This window comes from Pisolithus orientalis (genome assembly GCF_024613125.1).
Source record: "Pisolithus orientalis strain OTSU chromosome Unknown F5J12scaffold_6, whole genome shotgun sequence".
Lineage (NCBI taxonomy): Eukaryota > Fungi > Basidiomycota > Agaricomycetes > Boletales > Pisolithaceae > Pisolithus > Pisolithus orientalis.
In genome coordinates, this window is record NW_026260787.1 from 948,802 (window position 1) to 972,236 (window position 23,435).

General features: G+C 51.2%; 9 protein-coding genes across 9 annotated transcripts; 7 read left to right on the forward strand and 2 right to left on the reverse strand.

Moving 5' to 3' along the window:
* Nucleotides 1-1,927: 1,927 nt before the first annotated feature.
* Nucleotides 1,928-3,735, forward strand: F5J12DRAFT_813940 (uncharacterized protein). Its single transcript, XM_051744966.1, has 2 exons — nt 1,928-3,122; nt 3,174-3,735. Exons 1-2 carry the CDS (start codon nt 2,046-2,048, stop codon nt 3,300-3,302), a joined length of 1,206 nt encoding a protein of 401 aa, XP_051602719.1. The 5' UTR covers nt 1,928-2,045; the 3' UTR covers nt 3,303-3,735.
* Nucleotides 3,736-4,881: 1,146 nt separating this feature from the next.
* Nucleotides 4,882-6,374, reverse strand: F5J12DRAFT_493239 (uncharacterized protein). Its single transcript, XM_051739691.1, has 3 exons — nt 5,872-6,374; nt 5,119-5,409; nt 4,882-5,053 (listed from the first exon to the last, which is right to left on the reverse strand). Exons 1-3 carry the CDS (start codon nt 6,143-6,145, stop codon nt 4,932-4,934), a joined length of 687 nt encoding a protein of 228 aa, XP_051602720.1. The 5' UTR covers nt 6,146-6,374; the 3' UTR covers nt 4,882-4,931.
* A 1,385-nt stretch (nt 6,375-7,759) lies between these two features.
* Nucleotides 7,760-9,856, forward strand: F5J12DRAFT_904254 (uncharacterized protein; the record flags this gene model as incomplete). Its single annotated transcript, XM_051748503.1, has 7 exons — nt 7,760-7,933; nt 8,093-8,252; nt 8,304-8,596; nt 8,648-8,745; nt 8,795-8,951; nt 9,001-9,202; nt 9,252-9,856. 7 exons carry the CDS (start codon nt 7,760-7,762, stop codon nt 9,854-9,856), a joined length of 1,689 nt encoding a protein of 562 aa, XP_051602721.1.
* Nucleotides 9,857-11,735: 1,879 nt separating this feature from the next.
* Nucleotides 11,736-14,209, forward strand: F5J12DRAFT_904255 (uncharacterized protein; the record flags this gene model as incomplete). Its single annotated transcript, XM_051748504.1, has 6 exons — nt 11,736-11,777; nt 11,961-12,606; nt 12,659-13,437; nt 13,490-13,707; nt 13,760-14,134; nt 14,185-14,209. The coding sequence occupies 6 exons, from the start codon at nt 11,736-11,738 to the stop codon at nt 14,207-14,209; spliced, it is 2,085 nt and encodes a 694-aa protein (XP_051602722.1).
* Nucleotides 14,210-14,754: 545 nt separating this feature from the next.
* On the forward strand, nt 14,755-15,937 carry F5J12DRAFT_493303 (uncharacterized protein). Its single transcript, XM_051739692.1, has 7 exons — nt 14,755-15,021; nt 15,071-15,208; nt 15,261-15,348; nt 15,403-15,413; nt 15,466-15,525; nt 15,576-15,710; nt 15,765-15,937. The coding sequence occupies exons 1-7, from the start codon at nt 14,839-14,841 to the stop codon at nt 15,888-15,890; spliced, it is 741 nt and encodes a 246-aa protein (XP_051602723.1). The 5' UTR covers nt 14,755-14,838; the 3' UTR covers nt 15,891-15,937.
* Nucleotides 15,938-15,951: 14 nt separating this feature from the next.
* F5J12DRAFT_493344 (uncharacterized protein) lies at nt 15,952-17,240 on the forward strand. Its single transcript, XM_051739693.1, has 6 exons — nt 15,952-16,038; nt 16,097-16,243; nt 16,298-16,345; nt 16,531-16,633; nt 16,694-16,853; nt 16,907-17,240. The coding sequence occupies exons 1-6, from the start codon at nt 15,997-15,999 to the stop codon at nt 17,100-17,102; spliced, it is 696 nt and encodes a 231-aa protein (XP_051602724.1). The 5' UTR covers nt 15,952-15,996; the 3' UTR covers nt 17,103-17,240.
* A 198-nt stretch (nt 17,241-17,438) lies between these two features.
* Nucleotides 17,439-19,104, forward strand: F5J12DRAFT_890187 (formyl transferase; the record flags this gene model as incomplete). The annotated part of the gene is made up of 5 exons (XM_051747391.1): nt 17,439-17,703; nt 17,760-17,834; nt 17,918-18,000; nt 18,055-18,366; nt 18,508-19,104. 5 exons carry the CDS (start codon nt 17,439-17,441, stop codon nt 19,102-19,104), a joined length of 1,332 nt encoding a protein of 443 aa, XP_051602725.1.
* A 307-nt stretch (nt 19,105-19,411) lies between these two features.
* F5J12DRAFT_890188 (major facilitator superfamily domain-containing protein) lies at nt 19,412-21,459 on the reverse strand (the record flags this gene model as incomplete). The annotated part of the gene is made up of 12 exons (XM_051747392.1): nt 19,412-19,438; nt 19,501-19,657; nt 19,712-19,820; nt 19,886-19,993; nt 20,046-20,183; nt 20,237-20,362; nt 20,422-20,575; nt 20,635-20,795; nt 20,844-20,960; nt 20,994-21,095; nt 21,146-21,268; nt 21,318-21,459. 12 exons carry the CDS (start codon nt 21,457-21,459, stop codon nt 19,412-19,414), a joined length of 1,464 nt encoding a protein of 487 aa, XP_051602726.1.
* A 495-nt stretch (nt 21,460-21,954) lies between these two features.
* On the forward strand, nt 21,955-23,386 carry F5J12DRAFT_814016 (DNA/pantothenate metabolism flavoprotein). The gene is made up of 6 exons (XM_051744967.1): nt 21,955-22,137; nt 22,192-22,226; nt 22,288-22,313; nt 22,363-22,775; nt 22,844-22,963; nt 23,016-23,386. Exons 1-6 carry the CDS (start codon nt 21,985-21,987, stop codon nt 23,322-23,324), a joined length of 1,056 nt encoding a protein of 351 aa, XP_051602727.1. The 5' UTR covers nt 21,955-21,984; the 3' UTR covers nt 23,325-23,386.
* Nucleotides 23,387-23,435: the final 49 nt, after the last annotated feature.

A 23,435-nucleotide genomic window follows, 5' to 3' on the forward strand; every position in this document is an offset into this window, starting at 1 on the left:
TCGTGGAAGCACTACAATATCAGCCGAGAATAATCTCTAGCTCCATTCTGGCATGTGCAGTTGAATTGTATTCCACATGGCATATTTTGATTTCTAACTATTGCTAACTTGAAGGCGAGGGGAAGTGTGGTACATAATGTTCGTCTTCTCATACAGACGGGTCTAGACCGGCACGGGGAACCCGGGAGAAGGTGCCACCAAGGTTGCATCAAGAAGGACAACAGGTGGGCTTGCTTGCATACGTGTCATTGGGAGGCAAAGATAGGGAACCAAGGAGGACGTTTTGGGAAGTCCAGAGGAACTATGGACCGAGATAAGGTCTGATCTAAGAACACGCGCCCGTCATTCGTTGGGTGGCGAAGAAAGGGGATGATCGCAGATGATGACTGTGTCTTCTATTCTATCCCCCTTTTCCGAGCGACCGGTTAGGTTAGACGGGTGATGACGGCGTAGCATGGCGGGGAAGGTCACCACCACTGGAACCAGCTAGAACGCAGAGAAGCGGCCGAACACTGGCTTCCCCACTTTATCAGGCCGTGACCTGGTCGTGGCTTCGCAAGGTCGGGGGACGAGCGACGAAAAAAGTAGTCTGTGGGCAGGAGCAAGCTGAGACAGAACTGCGGAGCAGAGATCGGAAAGGATGTTGAACATCTAACTATGGAGGGAAACGAGCAAGGGGCATCATTCTCTTACAGCCTGCAGCGGCACAAACCTGATACGTCGGGTGCCGCACTGGAGCCCTGACGACATACTATCGCATATTAGTGGTGTGGTCGTGACGTCTCCCGAGACCGGGGTACATACCACCGTATGCTGTGATGGAATGGTGGCGCCATTGCGCAGTATGCAATGGTACGATTGAGTCAGCCAGTGAATAAGCTCCAACGAGTTGAGATGAAGCGATCAGAGATCGTAAACGCAGTGGTGAGCTGGTCTACTGAGTTTCGGACTCAGACTACTTTTTTGAGTTTGGGCCAATCTGGCTGTGGGATGGCGTGATAGAAATGTAACTGTGTTTCTAAGTGTGTGCAGCTGGGCCCCCATGGATCGCGCGGTAGGAGACAACCTCCTACTCGCCCTGGAGCCCATGTTCTGTATGCTGGCCCTGCGAGTACTGCCTACTGTGTGAGTGGGACACCCATCAGACCACAGGTCCAGGCGTCGAAGATGAGCCAGTGGCCCGGGGAATGGGAGTGTGTACTAGGCGGTGGCGACGGGAATCCTCGAAGCACGTAAAAGCATCCAAGTCCGCGGGGATCAGCTGTTAGGTGGTTCATTAATCCATCCAAGGTCACGCCGAGCCAGTCGCCAGCTGTGCGTTCGACCCGGTCTGAAACGGGTGGTCGACACTATCTATAAACAGGTGAGCTCTCAGATCTCAGAGCCAACAACGTACGTGACAAGATTTCATATCATTTCGATGCAAGCAGCAGATAGCCAGATCCCCATTCCCGCCGACACGCACGGAAGGAAGACAGGACGGGCCAATCCACACGCGTGATATTGGTCGCATCAGTGGCAGACGCATCCTTGTCAGATATGCCTACAGAGGTACACACGAGTTGTATGCGATTGATCACCTGGCGAGGGGGGGCTCACTTGGAGGCGACTTGGACGGAAGCAAGCTCACGGAGATAACAGTTGGTCGGGAGTACATAGTTTGTTTGTTTTTTTTGTATTTAAGAAAAAGAAATCAGGAGAAGTTGTCGACCTACAGCAGCGTGATAGGGGCAGAGGGACAGAAAAGGGCATGGGCGGATCGCCACCGGCAGGATTCTGGGTTCGATTTGGATCTGAAACGGGTGCCCCATGGGAGGGCCAAGATCGAAGGGAGGCGATCTGTGAGGGGGGTGTTGAAAGTGCACATAATGGTTATGTAATATGTGATTAGCTAAGCGAGTGCGGATCCCAGCAAGAATTGGTTCCGCATATGGCCATGGGGGCATAGACGTTGATCATGAATATGCTGAGTGCCATGACCGGGGGTGGTATTTTACCAGAGGTCTCCCCCCCGCTGTCCCCCGTCGTCCTCCCCCTCTTCCGAGATGTACGTGGATCAGTACAACGTTCTCACCGCAAGACGCTGTTTCCAGTCCAGCGACAGGCAGTCCTCCTCAGCAATGCCCCTGTCTTCCCTCTGGGACTCCCACTCTTCCCGCTCCTTCTCGGACTGCCACTCCTCCCAGTGGATGCTCTCCGATATCTCCTCGTCTTCCCCCTCCTCCTCCCCAGCCGGATCCCCTCCATACCCCCCCACCGTCGCCGTATCATACCGCTCATCCATGGATCACTCCCCCGACTATCACCCCTCCCCCCACCGCACACTCGTCTCCCACCCACCACCCTTCTCGCGAAATCACGCGCATCCATCCAGGTCTATCAATCACTCCCTGGGCTCGCAATGGGTTTCCGCTGGCTTGTACACCCTCGATCATCCAGATGCGTCAAACTCCGAACTTCCCCCTCCATCCACAACCCCTACCGCTTCCCCTTCTCCACGTCCCCTCTCCTCCGCCACTTCTCCCTCCATCTCCAAATCAGACCACTTCAAATCGGACGAGGAATCCGTCTCGTCAGATTGCTTCGTCATGGAGTTCTCCGGCTCCGGCTCTGCCAGTGCAAGCAGCGCCCTCGCGCCTCCCACAGAGGTCCCCCTCCGCGCAACTCAGGCCAGCAAGGCCATGCGCAAGATGATGGGCGTCTTCCGCCTAAACCCCTTCTCGATGCACGACAGCTCTTGTCAGTCAGCAACCACCTGGACTGGCGAGGAGGCAGGCCCCCTCGAAGAGGAACCACAGATGTTCGAGTTCCAGCTTCACATCCCCGGGTGCGAAGATTCCCCCACCGAATCCGACACCCTCGCCCCCCCTTCTTTGCACAATATGTCCGAAAACGACGTGGATAACAGTGCAGCGAGCATCGGTTGGGCGGAGGGCAACGATGCGTCTCTCTCCCACTACTCATCCAACACGCTGTCTCAGCCATCGTGGTTCGGGTCAGACTCGCCCCAGTCTCATACCCTACCTTCACTGCGTCCTTACAGTCCCCACCATATCCCTCACTCCCCATCGCTCTCTTCATCCTCCTCCCGCCGCACTCCCTTGGACATGGCTGTCTCAGAGGTATTTAGTGCGTCATTCCCCCCGGAACCCACGTACTGACCGCATATATAGTACCCGTCGGCCTACGGTTTGTCCGCCTCTGTAAACTGTACATCTTCAGTCGATAACCTTCCCTCGATATCCTCGATGGCAAGGCGGTGGTCTAATCCCACAAACATTCAGGCTTCCTTCATGTTATAGACATCCTTAGGTGCGTCTGAATATCCTACATTTTGGAATATGAAACGCTTGCCCCAACTTCTCCCCAGACGCGCATATACTCTTGTTTTTGTGCTCGACGCTCAGGCCAAGTGTTATTTGGCTTGAGGTTCGGGAACAATCATTCGCTGACTCGGCCCGATCGCTTACTATCGCTTTTTGTGACTTTCAAAATCATATTCATGACGGATAAGGAATCCAGCCGACCGTGCACCCAGTACTCATACACGATACACCATACCCTTTTCCAATCGGACTCGGCTCGCAATCCCTTTTTTCTGAAACCTTTTTTTTCTTTCTTTCCGGGTTGGACTGGATGGGGGTGGAAGGGGGACACGTAAACAATAACTATATTCAACGAGATGAACGAGATGTCTGTCCGTAGAACCCGACTTAAGTTTAGATTAATACTGCGCATCTATATGCTTTGCTCAGTGCTCAGGTAGGCCAGTGACTAGTGACTTGTGCTGCCACTACATTGTCTCAACACTGTCTTGTTCCAAGTTTGAAACGAGACACATGGCAACTCGATCCATCTCACGTTGTATTTGTCCAGCGATGAATCCACAGCAGTGAAACGACTTCCTCGCATAGCCATATTCTTGCGCTGGCAACCAGCAATATCATAATATGCTGGGGAGAAACCATCACCCTTCGCACTCCAAGGTTGGCACCATCGGCCGGACCTGCTAAATCTAGATACCGATCTCGACTCCAACGATCCTGTCCGACGTGTGGCCGTATGATCGAGGGGGCCCGGGCTGATAGGTATGTATGTATGGTTGATGTAGCCCTTTCTGACAAAAGCGCACGGAGGCCGTCATGCGGTACCATGGGTGGGAAGCCGGCCACCCGCTGTCCACTGCGCGCAGTAGCGCGGAAACTGATCCGGGGCTCCTTGATCTTTGTGGTTTGGAAGCCTTGAGGCCCGTTTGTGGTCTAGGGTCCAGGGAACCCCATATGGGGTGGTCCTCGTAGCTCAACATACGCTGTGTGGTAAGGTACGGTGCACTGCGTTTTTTTCCTTGTAACCGCATGGTGCCATACCGTAGATAGCTGTGACAGCATTCCCCCCCTCCTTTTTTGGAACAAGATCTTCCCCCCGGTGAGGACCGGACAGCTAACATACGCAGGGCGCGTGCGGCGTTTGTATTTTCAGGTGCGGGCTTTCATTGACGACGACAGAACGTACGTGTGCCGTCCATCTGCCTGCGCCGACAACACTGGAAATTGAAACCCCTTCGGGCGACTCACGTTAGTCTGGTAGTAGTCCGGCAGACAAGAATTATGGAACCGATGCGTGGTATCCGGCGAAACAAAAAATCGCAAGCACATACCGTCCGCTTGGAATTAATGTGTATACGCTAATGCGGTGACACCCCCATTCATGGAGTGAGAGACCCGTACTGGTGGACCGACGCATGCTATCCATATTTGCTGGATTATGGGATGATAAATTGCTGCGACCTTACGCACCAGATATGAGACAATGTTGCCTAGAAGCACCAGAACGTGTGGTCCCAAGAATCAATCGTCTGCAAAGCGGCCAAGGAAGAACGTGGTTCTGGAATTACAAATTCAGAGGTTTCGCTAACCCCCCTCCTGCATGGATCAGTGATGCCGCTCATAGTATTGCTTCCTGCTAGTACTTCCTTCCCTACCTCTGAAGAGAACAAAAGACGGTAACCAAATTCTGACGCGATGTTTGCATGAATGGATGGTACCCAATACGACTGCGAATGATTGAGGTGATCCGCTACCCACGGCCATGTTGGTAATCCTTGCTCAGAGTACGTACTATGTACGTGCTTCTTCTTGTCAATGTGCCCCGTGACGAGACGATAATATCGGTTTGAATGGAAAGACAAGGAAGGAGTTGCGATCGAGAACGGTAACGCTGACACGAATTTTGGGTTACTATCAGGTCCTACCCTGCACGGTGGGCGGTGGATGGGGGGACGAATGCTACCATGAGCGCCGAAGTTCATTCGGCGATGATGATAGTGTTTTGTGCGGACTTCGCTATTAGCGACTTGGACGGACGGACGGGCAAGAGGGTGGCAGCGGCCACTGTCCTGCCAGCAGTCCACTAGCCATAATCAGAGCACCCAAAAAGATATATCATTGTCAGCTGAGAGCAACAATGGGAGAAGTTGGAAGCAAAAAAAAATCGAATCAGTGGCGGCGGACAACGACGAGTCGGACATTTCACCAACGTTCTCTCACTCTTTACGAGGTGTTGGTCGATGGCATCAACCGCTCGGCACGCGAACGCAACGCAGAGATATAGAATTCTAGTTAGACCCATGCCATGCCACTCGTCACTCGAAAACAGGCAATACAGCGAGAGCACGGACGAGTTTTACCTCGTCAGCCCAGGCCATGACGGACTCATCAGTATGAAGCATGAATTGCCCGGCAGCGTGTCCTGCCGTTCCGGTTGGACGATGACCAGGAGGACACAGTGCAGGCAGCTGGAGCCATTGGTAACCAAGACTCATCCCGAGAACGTTTAAACTGAGAGACATCCGATCGTGTGATACCGACATACCCTGACGGCAACCCTTCCGTAAGCTGCGAGATAGCTGCGAGTCACCCTCACGCTTCAGGGCATCCAGGTGAAACACAGTGTGTGGAGGGACACACAGTATGGACTCTACGACAACCAGTGAACCACCTCCTATGCGTCTCTGATTGGTTTGCTTTGCCAATCGGGGTATGGCCACCCTTGGCTCGGCAATGACGCTTATCAAGTGGAATGAACCCACGAACGACCAAGAAAGCCAAGCTCCGCGCCGTTTTATGTAATACCAAAAACTTGGCATTGTCGAGGATCACAAGATACGCGTTGGCATTATCAACGCAGACTAGCTAGGCAGATCATTACGCCAGCCTTTAGCTTCAAGGGTAATGTCCATTGGTATGGTAGAGGAGACCTTGTACCAAACCAGGCGACGGAAAACAAGATTGCACGTGTATGGGCAACTGAGTACTTGGTGCTTCGGGTGACAAGTCTGCCTTCTGGGCACTCAGGCAAAACGGTTTCCGTTACACTCATGGGCTCCGTAACCTTGAGCTAGATAAGCACCACATGGGACATCTGACTTACCTTTGGCGACCACGTTACGAACAATAACCTGCACGGGCTATACCTGTTGTGGTGTGCACCGGAAGTGAACATTGAGTGGTGGCGCACCGCAACAATGAAGCACAATACTGATAGTAAACAATAACTACTTCACATATGGATTTCAGCGCAACTCCAAGAATATGGAGCTCACTTACCAAAATTCAATGGTTACGGGTGCGATGTAGTAGTCATCAGTGTTTATTCTTTTGAAGGCAGCTCTCCATAGCTCTCCCGCTCGCACAAACCTTTCTAATCGGACAGCGGTGTTCCGGGAGCAGTCGAGTCTTAATACGAGATGAAAGCAGGGCAGATCCTAAGTGGAACATGCACGAGACCTGACGTCTGCAACAGGTAGATAAAACTACACAAACGCCAAAAATGAGCTGGTAAAAGAAGCGACGACGTTGACACACCAATCATTTAGGGAGGGCCGCCGAGAGACGCTTTGGTTTTGATGGTGATCATGACTGCCGCAATTGAAGGAGGAGTCAAGGAAAATTTCGAGCTGGTGATGACCCAGGCCGTAGTAAGGAGGCAAAGTACTGCAGAACCAGATCGGAACTGACTACAACGATACATGAAACACCACGGGAAAACGTTTACGCAGCCCTGCAGCTCTGGCCCCTGGATCTTCTAAACCCCGAGGACGTTGCGCACAGACTCTCGGTTTGTTCCTTCCATGCAGACCAAGCTTGATGGCCCCACCGCAGATACGGAAGGAATCGTTAGTCGACAACGCCCACACGTATGTAACTGACACTTAACCGAGAGCCTGAACCCTTGGATGTTAATCAGTGGGCGATGATAGCGGTGATAATGAATAATTAGGTTGATGGACGCCGGGGCCAATAAACCGCACGACGAATGAACATTTCATCCAAGAGCTGCCACGAGATATGTGTGGAGACATTATTAATATCTGACTGGTATCAGTCAGCAATCGCAACACTTTGCAGTACCGCTGTCAAAACAGAAAAGAGCTGTCGCCAGTGGTGCCTTAGAGCATATGTTTGACGTGCTTGTGAGGTGGCACCCGCCTCAGTGGTCGGAACGAGTCTACCCGATGAACGACCCTGGCGAGGGGGAAAAAGATGATGTCGGTGGTCGGGCCGAGCAGTCCCACGTGTATTTATGTAAAAGGTAAATAAGCCACGCGAGGGCCACGAGACCGACTGAAAGTGCCTGTCTGTCAACGCAGCGACCCCACGCGAGCGAACGGTAAGATCATCACATCCCCGTACTGTATCAGTAGTAGTCGTTCTCTCTCCCCGCCCACCGTATCCACCACGTATCCTACCGGAGACTCCCCATGCTCGATAACGAAGAATATGCCCATGGCAGGCGTCGAAGCGTGGATGTCGGCGGTTTAGCGCTCGCTCTCGGAAATCAGGCATTGGGTCATGGTTGGGGCGGCTGGGACGAGGTCCAGCAAGGTGAAACTCGGTGCGACTCCCTTCACGATACCTTCTTTTCTTATCCACTCGTCCGGCTGACACGTGCACCCCAGTTATGCCGAACTGCTAAGCCAAATGTATACCCAGACGCAAACTACCGTAGATCCCCGCAATATAAACTTGTACAGCTTTTTAAATCACAACAAGGCGCGCTTCGCTAATGCTTTTCCACTAGGTCACCAATCCAGATCCCACCAGAAACAAGGTTGCGGCTGATTGGGGCCCTCGACGGATGGCATTTCGAGCCACACAAGCTACCCGAGGAGGAGGTGCTTTATTGTGCATATATCCTATTCGAAAGTCTCTTTAGGAGAGCTGGCATGCACCGCGAGATTGGCGTAGCCCTCAGTCAGTCCCCTTTTCACGCTTGCCGTCACTTGGGTAACCTTTGGCAACCAGCCAACGTCTCCATCTTCCTGCGGCACTTACGACTCCTGTATTGTGGACAGAACTCGTATCATAACTTTCAGCATGCCCTAGACGTCCTCCAAGCCTGCCATGCGTTTCTATGCGCCGCTGGTGTGGTCCCGCCAGCGGCAGTTTTATGTAGAGATGAGAGACCATGGGAGCCAGACAGGCGTGGTAGAGCCGACCGTTTGGCTTTCGAATTATCAAATATGGATCTTTTTGCGTTGTTTATCGCTGCAATAGGACACGACGTTGGTCATCCTGGTCTTACGAATCTGTTCATGGTACATCATCCACGCAAACTCCTAGTTCACCGCTAACATGCAAGCTTACAGAAAAATGCAAACGCACCCCTATCCACCGTGTTCGACGGGAAATCAGCTTTGGAACATATGCATTATACGATTCTCATCCATGCCTATGCGACAACATGGTCTAGGTGCCCTGCTTGACAGACCTAAAGTTGGGCAGTCCTTCCGCAGGTCTCTTGCTGGGATCGTTCTTGCGACTGATATGGGGGTGCACTTCGAATTTATGAAAAATTTCGCCCTCTTGGCCGACGGCAGGGACTTCCCTTTAGATTTCAAGAGACTGTTATTCTGTCAAGCGATCATCAAATGTGCTGACATCAGCAATCCGGTGAGTTCCCAAACCCCCTTCGCGAAATCTTGTACCGATCGTAGCGCAGAGTCGACCACCTGGAGTATCCCATTACTGGGCAGATGCCTTAATGGCTGAGTGGACTTCTCAAGCTTGCTTAGAGAAACACTGGCACCTGCCACCATCTGTTCAACCCTCATCTAATCCGCTAGGCCAAGTTCAGGGGCAAATTTTCTTCATAGACACCTTTGCAAAGCCCCTCATGGATATTACTGCCAGAGTCGTCCCAGGTGCGTACCATGGTTGACAGTGTGAAGCACTACATCTCATTCGATATAGAAATGCAACGATTCGCAGACCAGTGTACTGCCAACCTTGTCTCCTGGCAGAAAGAAAAAGCAAGGTTGACTGGCTCCAGTGATCAGGCTGATTTTTCCCCGAGCAACTTTCTTCCTTCCTCACCGCGACCACCACAAGATTTCCTCGGTTCTTTTCCGCTGACGTTGCCTACGTTTGCCCTTGACCATCCAGACGAGTCACATCTTCTCCCATGGCAACCTCCCAGCCCTTTACACCCACCTTCCGATTCCGGCGGACAACGAATGGATGCATCACCGCCAGATTCTCCTGCACCGTCTGTCAGTTCTGGCTCATTCGTTCTCGCGAGCCCTTCTTCCTCTCGTTTTCGCACGATGTCAAGCGTGAGCAAAAGCGATGCTGCCACTGCAATGCGGGCAGCTTATCAGGTTGGCGTTCGCAAGAAGAGAAGTTTCTACAACCGATATTCTTGGACGTCGGACCTCAGTCCTGTCGCATCTTCACCGAACCTTGTTGTCGCTGCCATCCCCAAAGCAACGGTGTTGGTCGCCGACACAGTTGGAACAGTCTTAATGAGCTCCAAGGCCGGTAATGAGACGCCCCCTGCCATCGGGACAGTTCAGTGAATACCTCCGGTGGGAATCAGGAGCGCCCAACCACGCGCTTCCCGCGAGATGAGTGGATGTTGCACACTACTTGATGCGATGGATGTGCACTCCGTAGCCTTGGACTAGCAGCCCCGGCTACAGGTCGCAACCACTCTCGTGGTCAAGCCTCGGCAGGATATACCCGAGAATACATTGAGGGGATCATCACACTAGCACCCTCTCCCTGGGACTTATGTCGCGTGGAGCATGTGGCGCCCGTCCTTCAGTTCGGTTTCTTTTTATATTATCCTCTGATCTGCATGGGTGTTGTAGTGTACTTGTGGGTGACATAGGAGATAACTAGTACCCTAAACATTCGTATTTTCTTGAGTAGTAAGCATTTTGATTCATTCGCTGATTGAGATCTGATTATACATAATTACTATACCGCATCAGAGTGTAAGGTGAAAGACAAAAGCGCATATCGGTCACCCAGCCCTTACGCGTTCAGCTGATCAAGCTCCAGCGTCTCCAAGAGGCGGTACGATAATGATGTACTAACGTTTAGGACCGCGTATAGCGGGAACGACCAACCGCGCTGCCATGACACCGCTCGGAGGTGTACAATATCGGCCCTGTGGGGACGCCACTGCCAAGTACTTACACCTATGAAAGAACTGCCCGTCCTGTGCGTAGGCTCGTGGAAACTGATACCACAGCCCTTGATAGCGGCCACAACTGAGCGCTGAGCGTCCGGTAAGTTAGGCTGCCGGGTCCGCAAATTCAATAAGCTAATAAAGAGTACAAAGGCATCGGGATCTTAGAACTTCAGATACGTTCAAGGAAATCGTGGAGATGAGCAGATGAAAGAGTGGGACATTTGTTCAACCTGACCCGAGGAGTGGCCGCGGAGTTGTGGTACGACTCAATGGCTCCACTGAGGCAGCAGACCGTGTGCATCCTCACCGTAAGAAATGAATATCCCGACAGGGAGGAAAATTTACATGTTGATAGTTTATCCTGCTGCCCAAGACCCCACACCGATCCGCAGCATTTTCAAAATCGAATTCTGACCGAGCACGTTGACAGGTTAAAGACAGAGATAGCCGATCCCCGACTCCGCACGCAAAGAACGGATTCCAGCAAGTTCGAATGGTCTCGGTCTTCCCTTGATTGGTATACAGTACCTCCACACGTAAGAAGACCTGCTGCACGACGCACACACGTACATGTCTAGTAGTAATCTCAGCGTGGCGAAAATCAACGTCATTTGACCTTCATGTTCTCCAGTCTTTGAGTAATAGAATGTAATAGGGAAGAGTGTTTCTAGGTGTTTCTTTGTACTATATATGGTGGAAGAGTGCTATCAGTGGTTTGGCTATCTCTTCCATCACAAACCGCGAGGCCTTGAGGGATAAGGTTTTGACGGAATCAGACGACAATTAGTGCAGGTTGGGCCATCAGGGCTGTCGGATATGTTGGGTCTAAGGGCACTGTAACAGATCGACAGCATAGACATGCTGGTACGCCAGAGTAGGTCGAATACATAAATCAGCATATGGTGAGACAGCGGTGGATTGTCGTGAAACCACGAGGTGAAGTGAAATGAGTGGCAAAATCCGAGATACTCCTGCAGGGTCCTCACGGCGAGAAGAAGTGCACTCAAACCGAGCAGTGCACGAAATGCACTGCTGCGCAAATGTCTCTGGAGCTGTACCCGATGGCACTGCTCGTCGTAAAGTGCGACATTTGGGGGTCCAGAGCTTCGGCGGCTATTTGTTCGTGTTTGCATGGCCCTCAACCCAGAATGGAGTACTTAAACCGTCAAATCGAACGCTCCGTTCTATCCTCTCCCCAGCGTTGCTCCGTTCCTCTCAGCCTTCGTATTACCCATTTTTTGGTTCCAGTTTGATTCATCATGTGTGGTATCTTCGGTTACTGCAACTTCCTCAAGGACAAAGTGAGTCCATGCTCAACTACGCGTCGGTGGCGTCAGAACGTGCAGGAGGACCTTTGCATGCATACATGTGCTTCACACATAGATGGCTGGTGTCGTGTTCACAGATTGTGGCGTGCATAGCACCCTCTCCACGTGGTTCGACGACCAATTTTAATAAGTAACTCGCTAAACCCACCCCTCCAGGATCGCAAAGAGATTCTGGAGATCCTTTGCAATGGTCTTGCTCGCCAAGAGTACCGTGGATATGACTCCGCCGGTTTAGGTATCGATGGTGACAACCCCGGAGAGATCGTCTTCTTCAAGGAAGTTGGCAAGGTTGCTGGGTTGCGGAAACGGATTGCTGAGTCCAACATCAACACCAGCAAGACCTTTTCTTCTCAGGTCTCCATTGCTCACACGCGTTGGGCCACCCACGGACCTCCCTCCACCGTCAACTGCCACCCAATTCGTTCGGACCCGAGCAATGAGTTCATCATCGTCCATAACGGTATCGTGACAAATGCTGCTGCTCTCAGGCAGGTCCTTCAGAACCGCGGCTACAAGTTCGAGTCCGAGACGGATACTGAAGCCGTTGCCATCCTTACGAAATACGTCTACGATTCTCAGCCTGGCAAGAGGATTACTTTCCCTTCCCTTGTTAAGACGGTTTTGAAGGAGCTTGAGGGATCTTTTGCGTTTGTTTTCAAGTCCATCCACTATCCTAATGAGATTGTCACCGCCCGCCGTGGTTCTCCTCTCCTGATTGGCGTGAAGACGGAGAAGAAGTTGAAGGTAGACTTCGTTGACGTCGAGATCTCTGGACCCGACGACGGCAAAGCTGTCGATGGCTGTAAGTCATTCTTCGTCGGCTATTACCAACTTTTTGCTCAGTGTCCATATAGTCGTCCCTACCGCACCTAACTCCCGACTTGCTCCCCCTGCACCCAAGATTTCTCGCAGGCAGTCGCGTAACTATATGTCCGAGGATGGTATGCCTCAACCAATCGAGTTCTTTGTTGCTTCGGATGCCTCTGCTATTGTCGAGCACACTAAACGCGTCCTCTACCTGGAAGATGATGATATTGCTCACATTTCTGACGGTCAGCTGCATATTCACCGTCTCCGCAGAAACGAAAGTGGTCAAGCGGAAACCCCTGCTACCCGTAGCATCGAAACGCTGGAGATCGAGATTGCTGCCATTATGAAGGGCAAGTTCGATCATTTCATGCAAAAGGAGATCTACGAGCAACCTGAGTCGGTCGTGAATACCATGCGTGGACGTGTCATCTTTGACGACTACCGCATTACCCTTGGTGGCTTGCGCTCCTATCTCCCCATCATTCGTCGTGGCCGCCGTATTGTGTTCTGCGCATGTGGTACCAGCTACCACTCGGCCCTCGCAACCCAGGCAATGTTTGAGGAGCTGACCGAAATTCCCGTTAGTGTCGAACTTGCATCTGATTTCCTGGACCGTAAGACGCCTATTTTCCGTGATGATGTTTGCGTTTTCGTCAGTCAGAGTGGCGAAACCGCAGACACTATACTGGCACTCAGGTATTGCTTGGAGCGCGGGGCACTCTGTGTTGGTATCGTCAACACTGTAGGTTCCACGATCTCTCGTGAGACGCACTGCGGTATCCACATCAATGCTGGCCCTGAAGTAGGTGTAGCATCGACAAAGGTATGGCCTCGCGATTGTTTGTTCTGTGTTTCATCTCGCTGAGTCTTATTAGGCCTACACGTCGCAGTATGTGGCTTTGGTGCTGATGGCGCTTCAGCTATCCGAAGATAGAATTTCTTTCACTCCACGGCGCAGAGCTATCATTGACGGTCTGCGTGAACTGCCGGTTCAGATTAAGAAGGTGCTGGAACTCGACAGCACTCTTCGGGAGTTTGCCAATACTCTCCTTGCGAACCAACGCAGTTTGCTGCTCATGGGCAGGGGGTACCAGTAAGTTACGAATTCGAAAACGTATGGTCACTTGGGGTAACCAGTTCTGTAGGCATGCTACTTGCCTCGAGGGTGCGCTGAAGATCAAGGAGATTGCCTACATGCACTCGGAAGGCATTCTTGCTGGCGAATTGAAGCATGGACCGCTTGCGTTGATTGATGAGAACATGCCAGTGATTATCGTGATGACCCAGGATTCCCTATACCCGAAGGTGCAGTCAGCATTCGCCCAGATCACCGCTCGCAAGGCACAACCAATCGTGATTTGCAACGAGGGTGATGACGGGATCAAGAAAGGTGTCAAGACGATTCGTCTGCCCAAGACCGTAGATGTCCTGCAAGGCCTTCTTAACATCATTCCTCTCCAGTTGTTGAGTTACCATCTGGCTGTCAAGAATGGCTTTGATGTTGATTGCCCAAGGAACCTGTGCGTGTTCCGGTTTCGCTGCTGTGTGCTCGCTGACTAGTTTATACCAGGGCCAAGTCGGTGACCACGGAGTAAAGGTCATCCAAAGATGAACCACTTGTAGTTTTGGCGCTGCTTACTTTTACCTGTACATCAGACGTATGGACAATCCTTCATCAGCCCTCTTCACGAGGTTCACGGACATGGATTTGGTAGTCGACGACGGACGGTTTGGCACTTATGGACAGTTTAATTAGTTACGTTTCTCGAGCCTCCGACAACTTTTCGAGACTGCTTGATGCAGTAATACCTATTGTTGCAATCAACTGAAGTTTCCTCTTTCCCAGCAACGTTAGCCTCTCCAAGGCAAACGAACAGGGGCGCTTCAGATGGCCTGGCTTCGGCAGATCGGGGGGGGGGTGCCATATTTCTTTCCAGGATATGTCTGTCTCCCTAATACGCAAAGTGCCATTCGAATCTATGCGCCCTCTACCCTTCGGGTGTCAGTTACGATCGATACTTCGTGACTATTGCTCCGAAGGGCAGCAATCATTGCATCACCTCCGAGATCCCTGGTCACAAGGTGTCTGCTAGTTGAGTCCTGTACAATGGAACAAGCCTCTCGGCGCAATCCCGATCAAGGCTCCATTGACGCCTGGGTTAGGGTTTTATGACGCCATATTAGCAGCGCTGCTGCTCCTCGTCCATTAAGCATAATTGATCTCATGCCTCCACGCAAAGGACCTATCTCTAGGAGGAAGGTTGTACCATCTCCAAACAACTCAGCCTCGGAAGGGCATGACGACGAGCCCGGACCGGTGAGCTTTAGGGAAGGGTGTCAAGATGAACTTTGGGACGAAGAAGAGCCAATTTCAGTGACCGCCGAGCCCCCTGCGAAGAGGTCCAAGGTACGGTGCTGTAGGTTACACATTGACATGCATTATCAGCTTGTGACAGACTAGTTACACCCGATTTAACGAGCCCAAGTTTTTCAAGGGCCAGAGGTACAGCGGTATGGCCATCGGGGGAACACATCACTGGACTTATGACAGCGGTCAATGGGTAGAAACCAAGGAAGAGCCTGACCTCTGGAAGGTGCGTACCCCCAACGTCGGTCGGCTGGCGTGTATCTGAAAGCTTCTGCCAGATCAAATATGAAGCAAAGAAACACCGGAACCGAACTGCCCCTAAAGGTTCAGGAGCGCCAGTTGGCACTGAGTATCATTGGATAATCGGTACATACATGTTTCTTGCCTGGACTTGTGCCGTTTCCTCACCTTGTTCCTAAGTTGCGCATCAGGTATCTCTGCTGTCACTGAGTGTGCTTTCTGATTTTTCACCGGTCTGTGCAGTATGTTGTTAAGGAAGATGCGAACACTTACTCGACACGGATGGAGGGGCACAAGTACAAGGTTACTCTCGTAGCCTATGGAACTTCACGATGTTAATGGACCATTTTCAGCTCGCACATAAATCCGTCGGTACGAATGCTTGGAGCGTGAATACAGTCAAAGGACAGCGCGATCGAGAGATACAGCTACTCGAAGATTCAATAGAACGCGTGAAAGGTCTTCCTCCGGTGATCTCGTCGCAAAAGGTTAGTTGCAGATTCCAATATGAATTTAGGATGGTAAACAGATAGGATATACAGGTACCATCCAAAAAGATGAAAAATCCTGGACAGAAAACTCTCGACCAAATATTTTTTGGAGGTGCCGGTAAGAAGGAACAGCAGCAAGAAGATATAAGCAAGGAAGACAGGTCGGGCGAGAGCTAGGGTAGACTACGTATTACATAAGCTGTAACGCGGAGTTGAAATTTGAGGCTTTGAGTGTTGCTCGTTTTCACCAACGTCCTTTCAACTGCTTTTCTTCGTTTTTCACATGGCTCCAGTCAGGTCTGATAGAAACAAGAAACCGAACTCGGTGCGTTGTCCTCCCAGTTCGAGCAACCCCCCATGGTGACTAATTAGTTGGCTTAAAGCGCCCCCGCCGCTCAGATGGCTTCTGGCTGCACGACCGTTCTTCCAATAAACCCGGCAACACGACCGATGCTTTACAACCTCTTGCTCCAAATACAAAACTCGTCGTATCCAACTTACATTACGAGATTACACCGAATAATTTAGTGGTGGGCTTTACATGTAGATCCTAGCCCAGCCTTCTCTTTGACACCTCCTTACAGTCCATTTTTGGACAAGTGGGCACGCTCGTTCGCGAGCCACTCATCAGGGTACGATGATTCCGAATTCGAATGCACGCTGTCACCCGGCCCCGTCCTTCCATCTGGTCACCGCACGCGTGGGCCAATTGCTGTATATCATGAATGTTCGGGGTTTCGATGACCGCTTTCGCTCTTGGTTACTAGTGGAAATGAGCACGGAACTAAACCTGAGCAATCACCTTTTCCTTTTAAAGTACGACCGCAGTGGACGTTCATCGGGTGTTGCAATCGTCACGTTCGAAACTGCCGAGGAGGCAGAACGAGCGAAGAAACAATTTGAGGGTAAAATCGCGAAAGGTTGGTCGCTTCCTGGGCAGTAACTAAGTCATAATTTGATGTCTAATGCTCGATTTTCAGGTCAACCAATGGAAATTGCCTTCGACACGACACCACCGAAACGGACGCGATCAGCAAGTATGCCAGGAGTCCCAACGTCGTCCCTCCTCAACAGAATCGAACGCCCATCTCTTGCCGAACGTCTAGACAATGGTAATGGGGCAACTCGGAAGACAGATACGTAGGTATTTCTCAACGGGCTGCCATCGGTGCGACCTGACGACGCGTATCAAGGGCCGGCCCCCTTCGAAGACGTTCAGTGAGACCACCTAGGGGAGCCCCTGGATCCCGTGGTGGACGTACTTCGCGACCAAGGCCGAAGACTGCAGAAGAGTTGGACCGAGAGCTCGATGTGTTTATGGGGGAGGATGCTCAGGAAGGGACGGATGCAGAGCCTGTTGCATCAGCTCAAGACGTTGAGATGGCATGAATGTCCAAGTATTTTTCTTGTGTATCTCGTTGAAGCAGGGCACTGTAGATAGGCTTTGTTCTGTAGGCTGGGCTCGCCCCTCCAAACGGAGAGCTTCACAATTTGAATTCATGATGATAGGCCTTATGTAACATGGTAAGGCAGAGAGAAGATAGTGAGGAACCGGGACTCTACTCTGCTTGTTCTTTCCAGCTCTCCGGTTGTTCGAGCCCAGACACTCGTTTTGGTCACCTCGAGTCAGCCCAGTGCTGGCGGTCGATGGTTTTGTGTCGTGTCGCAAATCACCCACCACGTTCTACCGGGGCTCAATTATCTGGCGTGTTGCATGTGTGTGCCATGTCTACACTGATCGCCACCCAGAAACATGGTAGTCCAACGCTCTTGTTCTCCAGTGGAAGCACTCGGGCGAGAAGTCTTCGGGCTACACGCGTGCAAAGGCAGACGTCCGCAAATCTTTCAAACTGTGCTGGAGACACGGACAACGGCCTTGTTTCGCGCAGAGGTCGTTTCGGTGACTACGAACGAGAACCATTTACGATCTTGTTTTTTGGGCGCGACGCGTTCTCATGCAAGATTTTCAAACACGTCTACGAAGCAAGGGGTGAGTAGCCTTTGGGAAGTAGTTTTACGCCGTCCATACCCGCCCTTCACGAGCAGACATCTGGCATAGCTTGCAGATAGCTACGAACCCCGATGTGAAGACTGGCCGAAATGGGTCTCGGTTGGATATTTGTGAGCCCTCTTTTGCTTGGATGCTCGACGTTCCGCACGACTGTTGATTGGCATACGAATCCACCTCAACCCTACATATACAGCACCGCTGAAAACACTCGGAAGGACCCTTGGAATTCCTGTACATATCATCCCAAAAGAGAAGGCAGCGTTTAGACGTTGGCTTGTATGTAATTCCCCCCGTATCAGCCGTTATCCCAGCGGTAACGTGTCTTGACAGCCCCCTCGGCCGTTTACACCATCAAATCCGAACACGACTACCGATGCATTCGAACCTCCCCGGTCTCATGTCCTCGTGACAGCATCATTTGGCCGTATCCTACCTTCCTCAATTCTTAGCCTGTTTCCAGAGTCTCAACGTCTCAACGTACATCCGAGTTTACTTCCTGCATATCGTGGACCTGCACCCATACAACGGGCGTTGATGGCAGCGGAGAGACAAACAGGTGTCTGCGTAATACAGATGGGTGAAGTGAGCCGACGGGAGGGTAAGACAGTTGATCAAGGCGGAATTTGGGCAGTGGAGAGAATGGTACGTCGCCAATTACAGGTCCCCTATATGGGACCAATAATCTGGTGGCATGTAGCGGATGATGCTTCCGGCCCCGACAATAAGCTGTTTATAGCACCGCAGCAAACGTCTAGGTACTGACCATCCGACGATGATCTTTAGGCCATAGGAGATGATGCAACTTTCACCGATATGCAAAACAATCTTGCTGAGAAGGGGGGGAAATGTTTGGTACAAGTACTTCGCGACATGCTGAGGGGAAAGGTGTGTCTCTACGTCTTCCTGTTTTGTCACCTAGCGAACGTCATCAAGGCACATTGCATTCCTCAGGCTCCGCTGGGCGCAGAGACTCATGCACCAGCTATAACAGCGGCCGACTCCACCATCAATTTTGAGGCACAAACAGCAGATGTCATTGCACGCCTTGAACGAGCTATCGGACACCAGCGTGCTTTGTCAATCCCTCTTGCACTCCCTGGGGGACGCTCAGTCTCAATTGCCGGTTTGTGCGCCATTCCCCCCGGCTCTCCGCTCACGCCTCAGATGGGCAATGCGCGCCCAGGCAGGGCCAGGTACTCGTCGACAGCCAAACAGCTCTTAGTAGCCTGCGCAGGAGGGAGTCTGTTGAGTGTGGATAGGTTGCAAACACAAGACCGCGCTGTGCTGACAGCCAGAGAGTGGTGGAACGGATTGAAGGGCATGGGGTTGGTCAAGGATGGGACTTTCACATTTGGATATCCCCTGGAGGATTCGATGTGAGGAATCTCACAAACCATGCGGCATAGCCAGCAAAGCTAGTGCTACAAGCTGAGCCTTCGAGGAGATATTTAATCTGTCTCTGGGCTTGCATTTGTGCCCACAATACCGAACTTCCGGAATTGGGAAGTTGTCCTACATTGCATTAACCATCATTGGTCATCACGCGCGGAAAGAATGGGAAAAAGTACGAAATGCATGGTTCAAACCAGTCGAAAGGAGGAATTACCATGCAGGTATAGTGAGAACGGGGTAGGGAAGAATAATGAAAAATGGACATGTCAACCCTAACAGATTGTAGTCACAACTTCTATGGGATATAACGGAACATGGGAGCCTGAGTCGCACGATCCAGTTAATGGTGAACGTGAGAAGATCGAGAAGACCAAAGTTACTAACCTTGTCCGCCAACTCGCTGGTATCGACAGTTGCATCGGGATCAGGTTTACCGTACAGCTCATCCCTGCGCTTATTATCGCGCTTATACGAAACGTAGAGGATGACAGCACAGACTGTTGCCCAGGCCATAAGAGCGCAAGTAATTGTGAAGCCGCGTCTGTCAGATATGAACCATCAACAGCGGAATAAAAGGGATTCGGGCTGAACCCACAAGTAACGAGGACCGTCTGATGCAGGGTATATATTGGCACCAAGGACAGAACCACATTGGCCAATGGCCATGAACATGGGTATGCCCGCAGCTTTCTTGGTTTCAGAGCCTAGGTTGTGTGCAACTTAATGCATGCTCAGCATTGCAATTCTGATAAAGAGAAAAAGCACATACACCATGCAATGATAACACCAATGGCAGTGTAGGTACCCGAGGTAATAAGGAAGACAGCAAAATATCTCACGTGCATATTGGAAGGCACGAGGACGACAAGGAGATAACCTATCGTTGGAAGGTAATGTGTAAGAGTCACCTCACGAAGTTGGCAACTGACCAATAGCACCGGCAGCGCATGAGCTGGCGATAGCTAAACCACGGCTCTGCAGCCTATCCGTCGCGTAAGCAGTCATGCAGAGCACGATTGCGCCTACAACATATGGAGGCACAGTGAGTAGCTGAGCGAGGGCATTGGCTAGAATAAAATGAATCGTGAAGTCGGCAAGACGTAAAAAGTTAGGTGCTCACTGTATCCAAATGTCTTAATGATCGTTGGTAAGAATGCAGAGATACTAGCAAGAGCGCAGTTCACGCCAAAATAGATAGTACCACAAGCAAGGATGCGCCAGTCCGTGAGTGCTGCTATGATGTGTCCTACGATGATGAAGCTAAACAACAACAACCGACCGATACAACGATGGAGCACGCCTTACTTCTGTTAATCACTAAGCCTATGTCGGCTGTGGTTCCACGGGCCCCGCGTTCAAGAGCTAACTCACGCTCCCGTTCATTAAAAAGGTGAGTTGCTTCGGGACGGTTCGGAAGAGCAAACCATGTGACAACACCGAGGAGGATGGCAGGGATACCCTGTCAATAGATAGGAGGCTCGTCGAGGAATAAGAAATGTAACTGCAGGAAGGACTTACCTCGATGAGAAACAGTAACTTCCAATCACTTTCGCTGTTTGGGCCGAAGTGAACGGATTGAACACCGAACGCTATAAGTCCGCCAAATGCGCCAGCTATGGCGGCAAAACCGAACCAATACCCCAGGCGTAGACCGAGCTCATTCTTAGTGTAGAAGAGGGCTACAGTGACGAGTGAACATAGAACACAGCCATGGGGTTACCACTTACAGAAGTAAACAGGGATCGCGGGTCCGAATCCGGCTTCAAATACACCAAGACCAATACGGCAGACGATGATACCCCCCAGGTTAAACGCGCTTGCCTGGAGCACGGTGAGCATGAGATCTATACGGTGAATTGTTCAAAAAGACGCCTTACTTGTAAAGTAGAACAGATTCCCCATCCAATCGCCATAATGGCTATCCAGTAAGATGGATGGAAAAGCTTTGAGAGCACGGTAGCTGGTACCTGGAATAGGATCTGATAATGCGGGTAAGATTGCTACTAGCCTGTAGGACGAGAATGATGACTTGCATATGAGAAGTAGAAGGCAGAGAAAACCCATTCGTAGAGGAGACCCTTTGGATCACCCCCAAGAATTTCTTCTGGCAAACCTTGGAGGCGAGCATTGCCGAGGTTGGAGCGGTCGAGGTCTGTCGGAATGTAAGCCTCAGAATCATGTTAGCAAAAGAAAATACCTACAGGCCAAGAGATAAAGAAGACAGGTTATGGGCAGAATAGCCCTGTCGATCTTTCTGACGAGTCTTTTCTCTTCCTCTACAGCGGCAAGAGGAGTGAGTTCGCGTTTGCCGTTATGGTAGTCAACCTTCTCTTCGACTGCCATTGTGAGCGCAGATCCGTGGTGGGCGGCGCGGTGACACTAAGTTGGAGGAGATATCCCAGCTTTATGAGAGATCCTGCGAAGATGCGGGGTTAATAATGTTACCGGACGCTCCATCAATTTTGTTTGGTCCATCAGTTCTCGGACTCACGGCAGCAATGTTGTCTCACCCTGAGCCCCGCATGTTTCGAGTCCTGACGTGGCAGAGCATCATATGTAGACTTGCGGTCGCGATCGGACGGTAGACGGAGTTGGGCTCGAGTAATGGTGCAGAGGCGTTGGTAGCAGGTACATAAACAGTTCAACCGCTGCGATTAAAATTTGGAAGTGAGATATGTAGTGTAATTATACACGGCTGGTGACCCGTAGACACGAAATAAGCACAGTTTCAAGATTGCTCTGATCGGTGGCACAAGTCGGACACAATATTAGTGAGCTGACCGTCCTGCTAAAGTCACGTGATTGTACCGCGAGGGTGGCTTACTCACCACGTAATTAGGTGCCATCCTCGATAGACTATTAGTCAAGATGCCAGACAACGCAACTGATACCCAAACATTCTCCGCTGATCTGTACTTTGCGACGCAACCGAAGCCGGCTTCTCTTCAAGATGATAAGCTTATGAATGATGTCCGGAGCTTTATCGCGAAGCACAAGAACAAGAGAGTGGTGCTTGTGACGGTGGGACACCCTGACGTTCGCATGACTGACTGGCTGACCTCGCCTTCCAAGTAGAGTGGAGGCACTACCGTGCCACTCGAGCTCAACGTGTGAGCCATAGCATCCTATCTCATCTCATCGTTACGGTCGCTTAGTCAGCCATGAGATTAGCGTTCGGTTTCTGGACAATTTCAGTGCAGGGATGTTGCCCCGTTCCGTATCGCTAGGATTCTTACCTTCCCCTCACAGGCACTAGAGGTGCAACGTCTGCCGAATACTTTCTCAAGCAGGGATATGCTGTGATTTTTATGCACCGACAGTTTAGCCTCCAGCCATTTAGCCGGAATTATTCCCATTCTACGCACCCCTTCCTCGATTTCCTTGAAATAGAAGAGAACTCAAAAGAGAACAAAGGAAACGATCAAAGACAGCCGCAGATCGCGGTAAAACCGTCGGAACGTGCGGCACTCCTCTCTGTGTTGCGCGCGTACAAGGCGGTGCAGGCGGAAGGGACGTTATTGACCCTCACTTTCGTGACCGTAGACGATTACCTTTTTCTCTTACGGGAAGTGAGCCGAGCCATGGGTACGTTGGGGCCGAGGGCGATGTTTTACCTCGCTGCTGCCGTCAGTGACTTCTTTTTACCCCGTCAGCGAATGGTTAGTCGGATGAAAACACGGTTTGCTTGGCAGATTTCGACTGATGTACTCTTCGTTGTATCCGCCAGTCTGAGCATAAGATTCAGTCCGGAAAAGGCAGCCTCTCTATTGAGATGGATCAAGTGCCGAAAATCCTCAAGCCCATGGTCGCGGATTGGGCTGTTGGTGGTTTCACGGTGTCCTTCAAGGTTCGCTATTCTTTATTCTGCACCGTATGCTCCTGACACAAGTGAATGGCAGCTCGAGACCGATCAAACTTTGATTATACCCAAAGCTCGCAAGGCACTCCAGCGATATGGACATCAGATTGTTATTGGGAATGACTTGCATCATCGGAAGTACCGTGTCGTTCTTGTCTCCCCAAGAAGGTCTTCATTGCTGAACGCGCACGCCAATCCGGATGGCGACTTGTCATCCGAGTATGAGGAATCGTGGATCGAGATCGACTCGTCGCCATCTGCGCTGCACAAGGAGATCGAGGAAGATATTGTAAAGGAGCTCGTGAGGCGCCATGATGAATGGATTTCTCGACACGAATCTCAACTGTGAAGATATATGTACTTACATAGAGCTGTATTACCTGGATCATTAACATTGCCATTTTATCAGATAGCAGCCCATATCGGTTTGGCCTTGTTTGCGGCTCCGACAGCCCACTCC

Coding starts and splice junctions, on each gene's coding strand:
- F5J12DRAFT_813940 (XM_051744966.1), top strand. CDS start 2,046: ATGTACGTGGATCAGTACAACGTTCTCACCGCAAGACGCTGTTTCCAG. Junction 3,123..3,173: donor TGGACATGGCTGTCTCAGAG/GTATTTAGTGCG, acceptor CCGCATATATAG/TACCCGTCGGCCTACGGTTT.
- F5J12DRAFT_493239 (XM_051739691.1), bottom strand. CDS start 6,145: ATGCCAAGTTTTTGGTATTACATAAAACGGCGCGGAGCTTGGCTTTCT. Junction 5,410..5,871: donor ACGGAAGGGTTGCCGTCAGG/GTATGTCGGTAT, acceptor GATTATGGCTAG/TGGACTGCTGGCAGGACAGT. Junction 5,054..5,118: donor CAAGAAGAAGCACGTACATA/GTACGTACTCTG, acceptor AATCATTCGCAG/TCGTATTGGGTACCATCCAT.
- F5J12DRAFT_493303 (XM_051739692.1), top strand. CDS start 14,839: ATGCCTCCACGCAAAGGACCTATCTCTAGGAGGAAGGTTGTACCATCT. Junction 15,022..15,070: donor CCCCTGCGAAGAGGTCCAAG/GTACGGTGCTGT, acceptor AGCTTGTGACAG/ACTAGTTACACCCGATTTAA. Junction 15,209..15,260: donor AAGAGCCTGACCTCTGGAAG/GTGCGTACCCCC, acceptor AGCTTCTGCCAG/ATCAAATATGAAGCAAAGAA.
- F5J12DRAFT_493344 (XM_051739693.1), top strand. CDS start 15,997: ATGGCTCCAGTCAGGTCTGATAGAAACAAGAAACCGAACTCG. Junction 16,346..16,530: donor TTCGCGAGCCACTCATCAGG/GTACGATGATTC, acceptor TTCCTTTTAAAG/TACGACCGCAGTGGACGTTC. Junction 16,854..16,906: donor GCAACTCGGAAGACAGATAC/GTAGGTATTTCT, acceptor ACGCGTATCAAG/GGCCGGCCCCCTTCGAAGAC.
- F5J12DRAFT_814016 (XM_051744967.1), top strand. CDS start 21,985: ATGCCAGACAACGCAACTGATACCCAAACATTCTCCGCTGATCTGTAC. Junction 22,314..22,362: donor GTTTCTGGACAATTTCAGTG/CAGGGATGTTGC, acceptor ACCTTCCCCTCA/CAGGCACTAGAGGTGCAACG. Junction 22,964..23,015: donor GTTTCACGGTGTCCTTCAAG/GTTCGCTATTCT, acceptor AGTGAATGGCAG/CTCGAGACCGATCAAACTTT.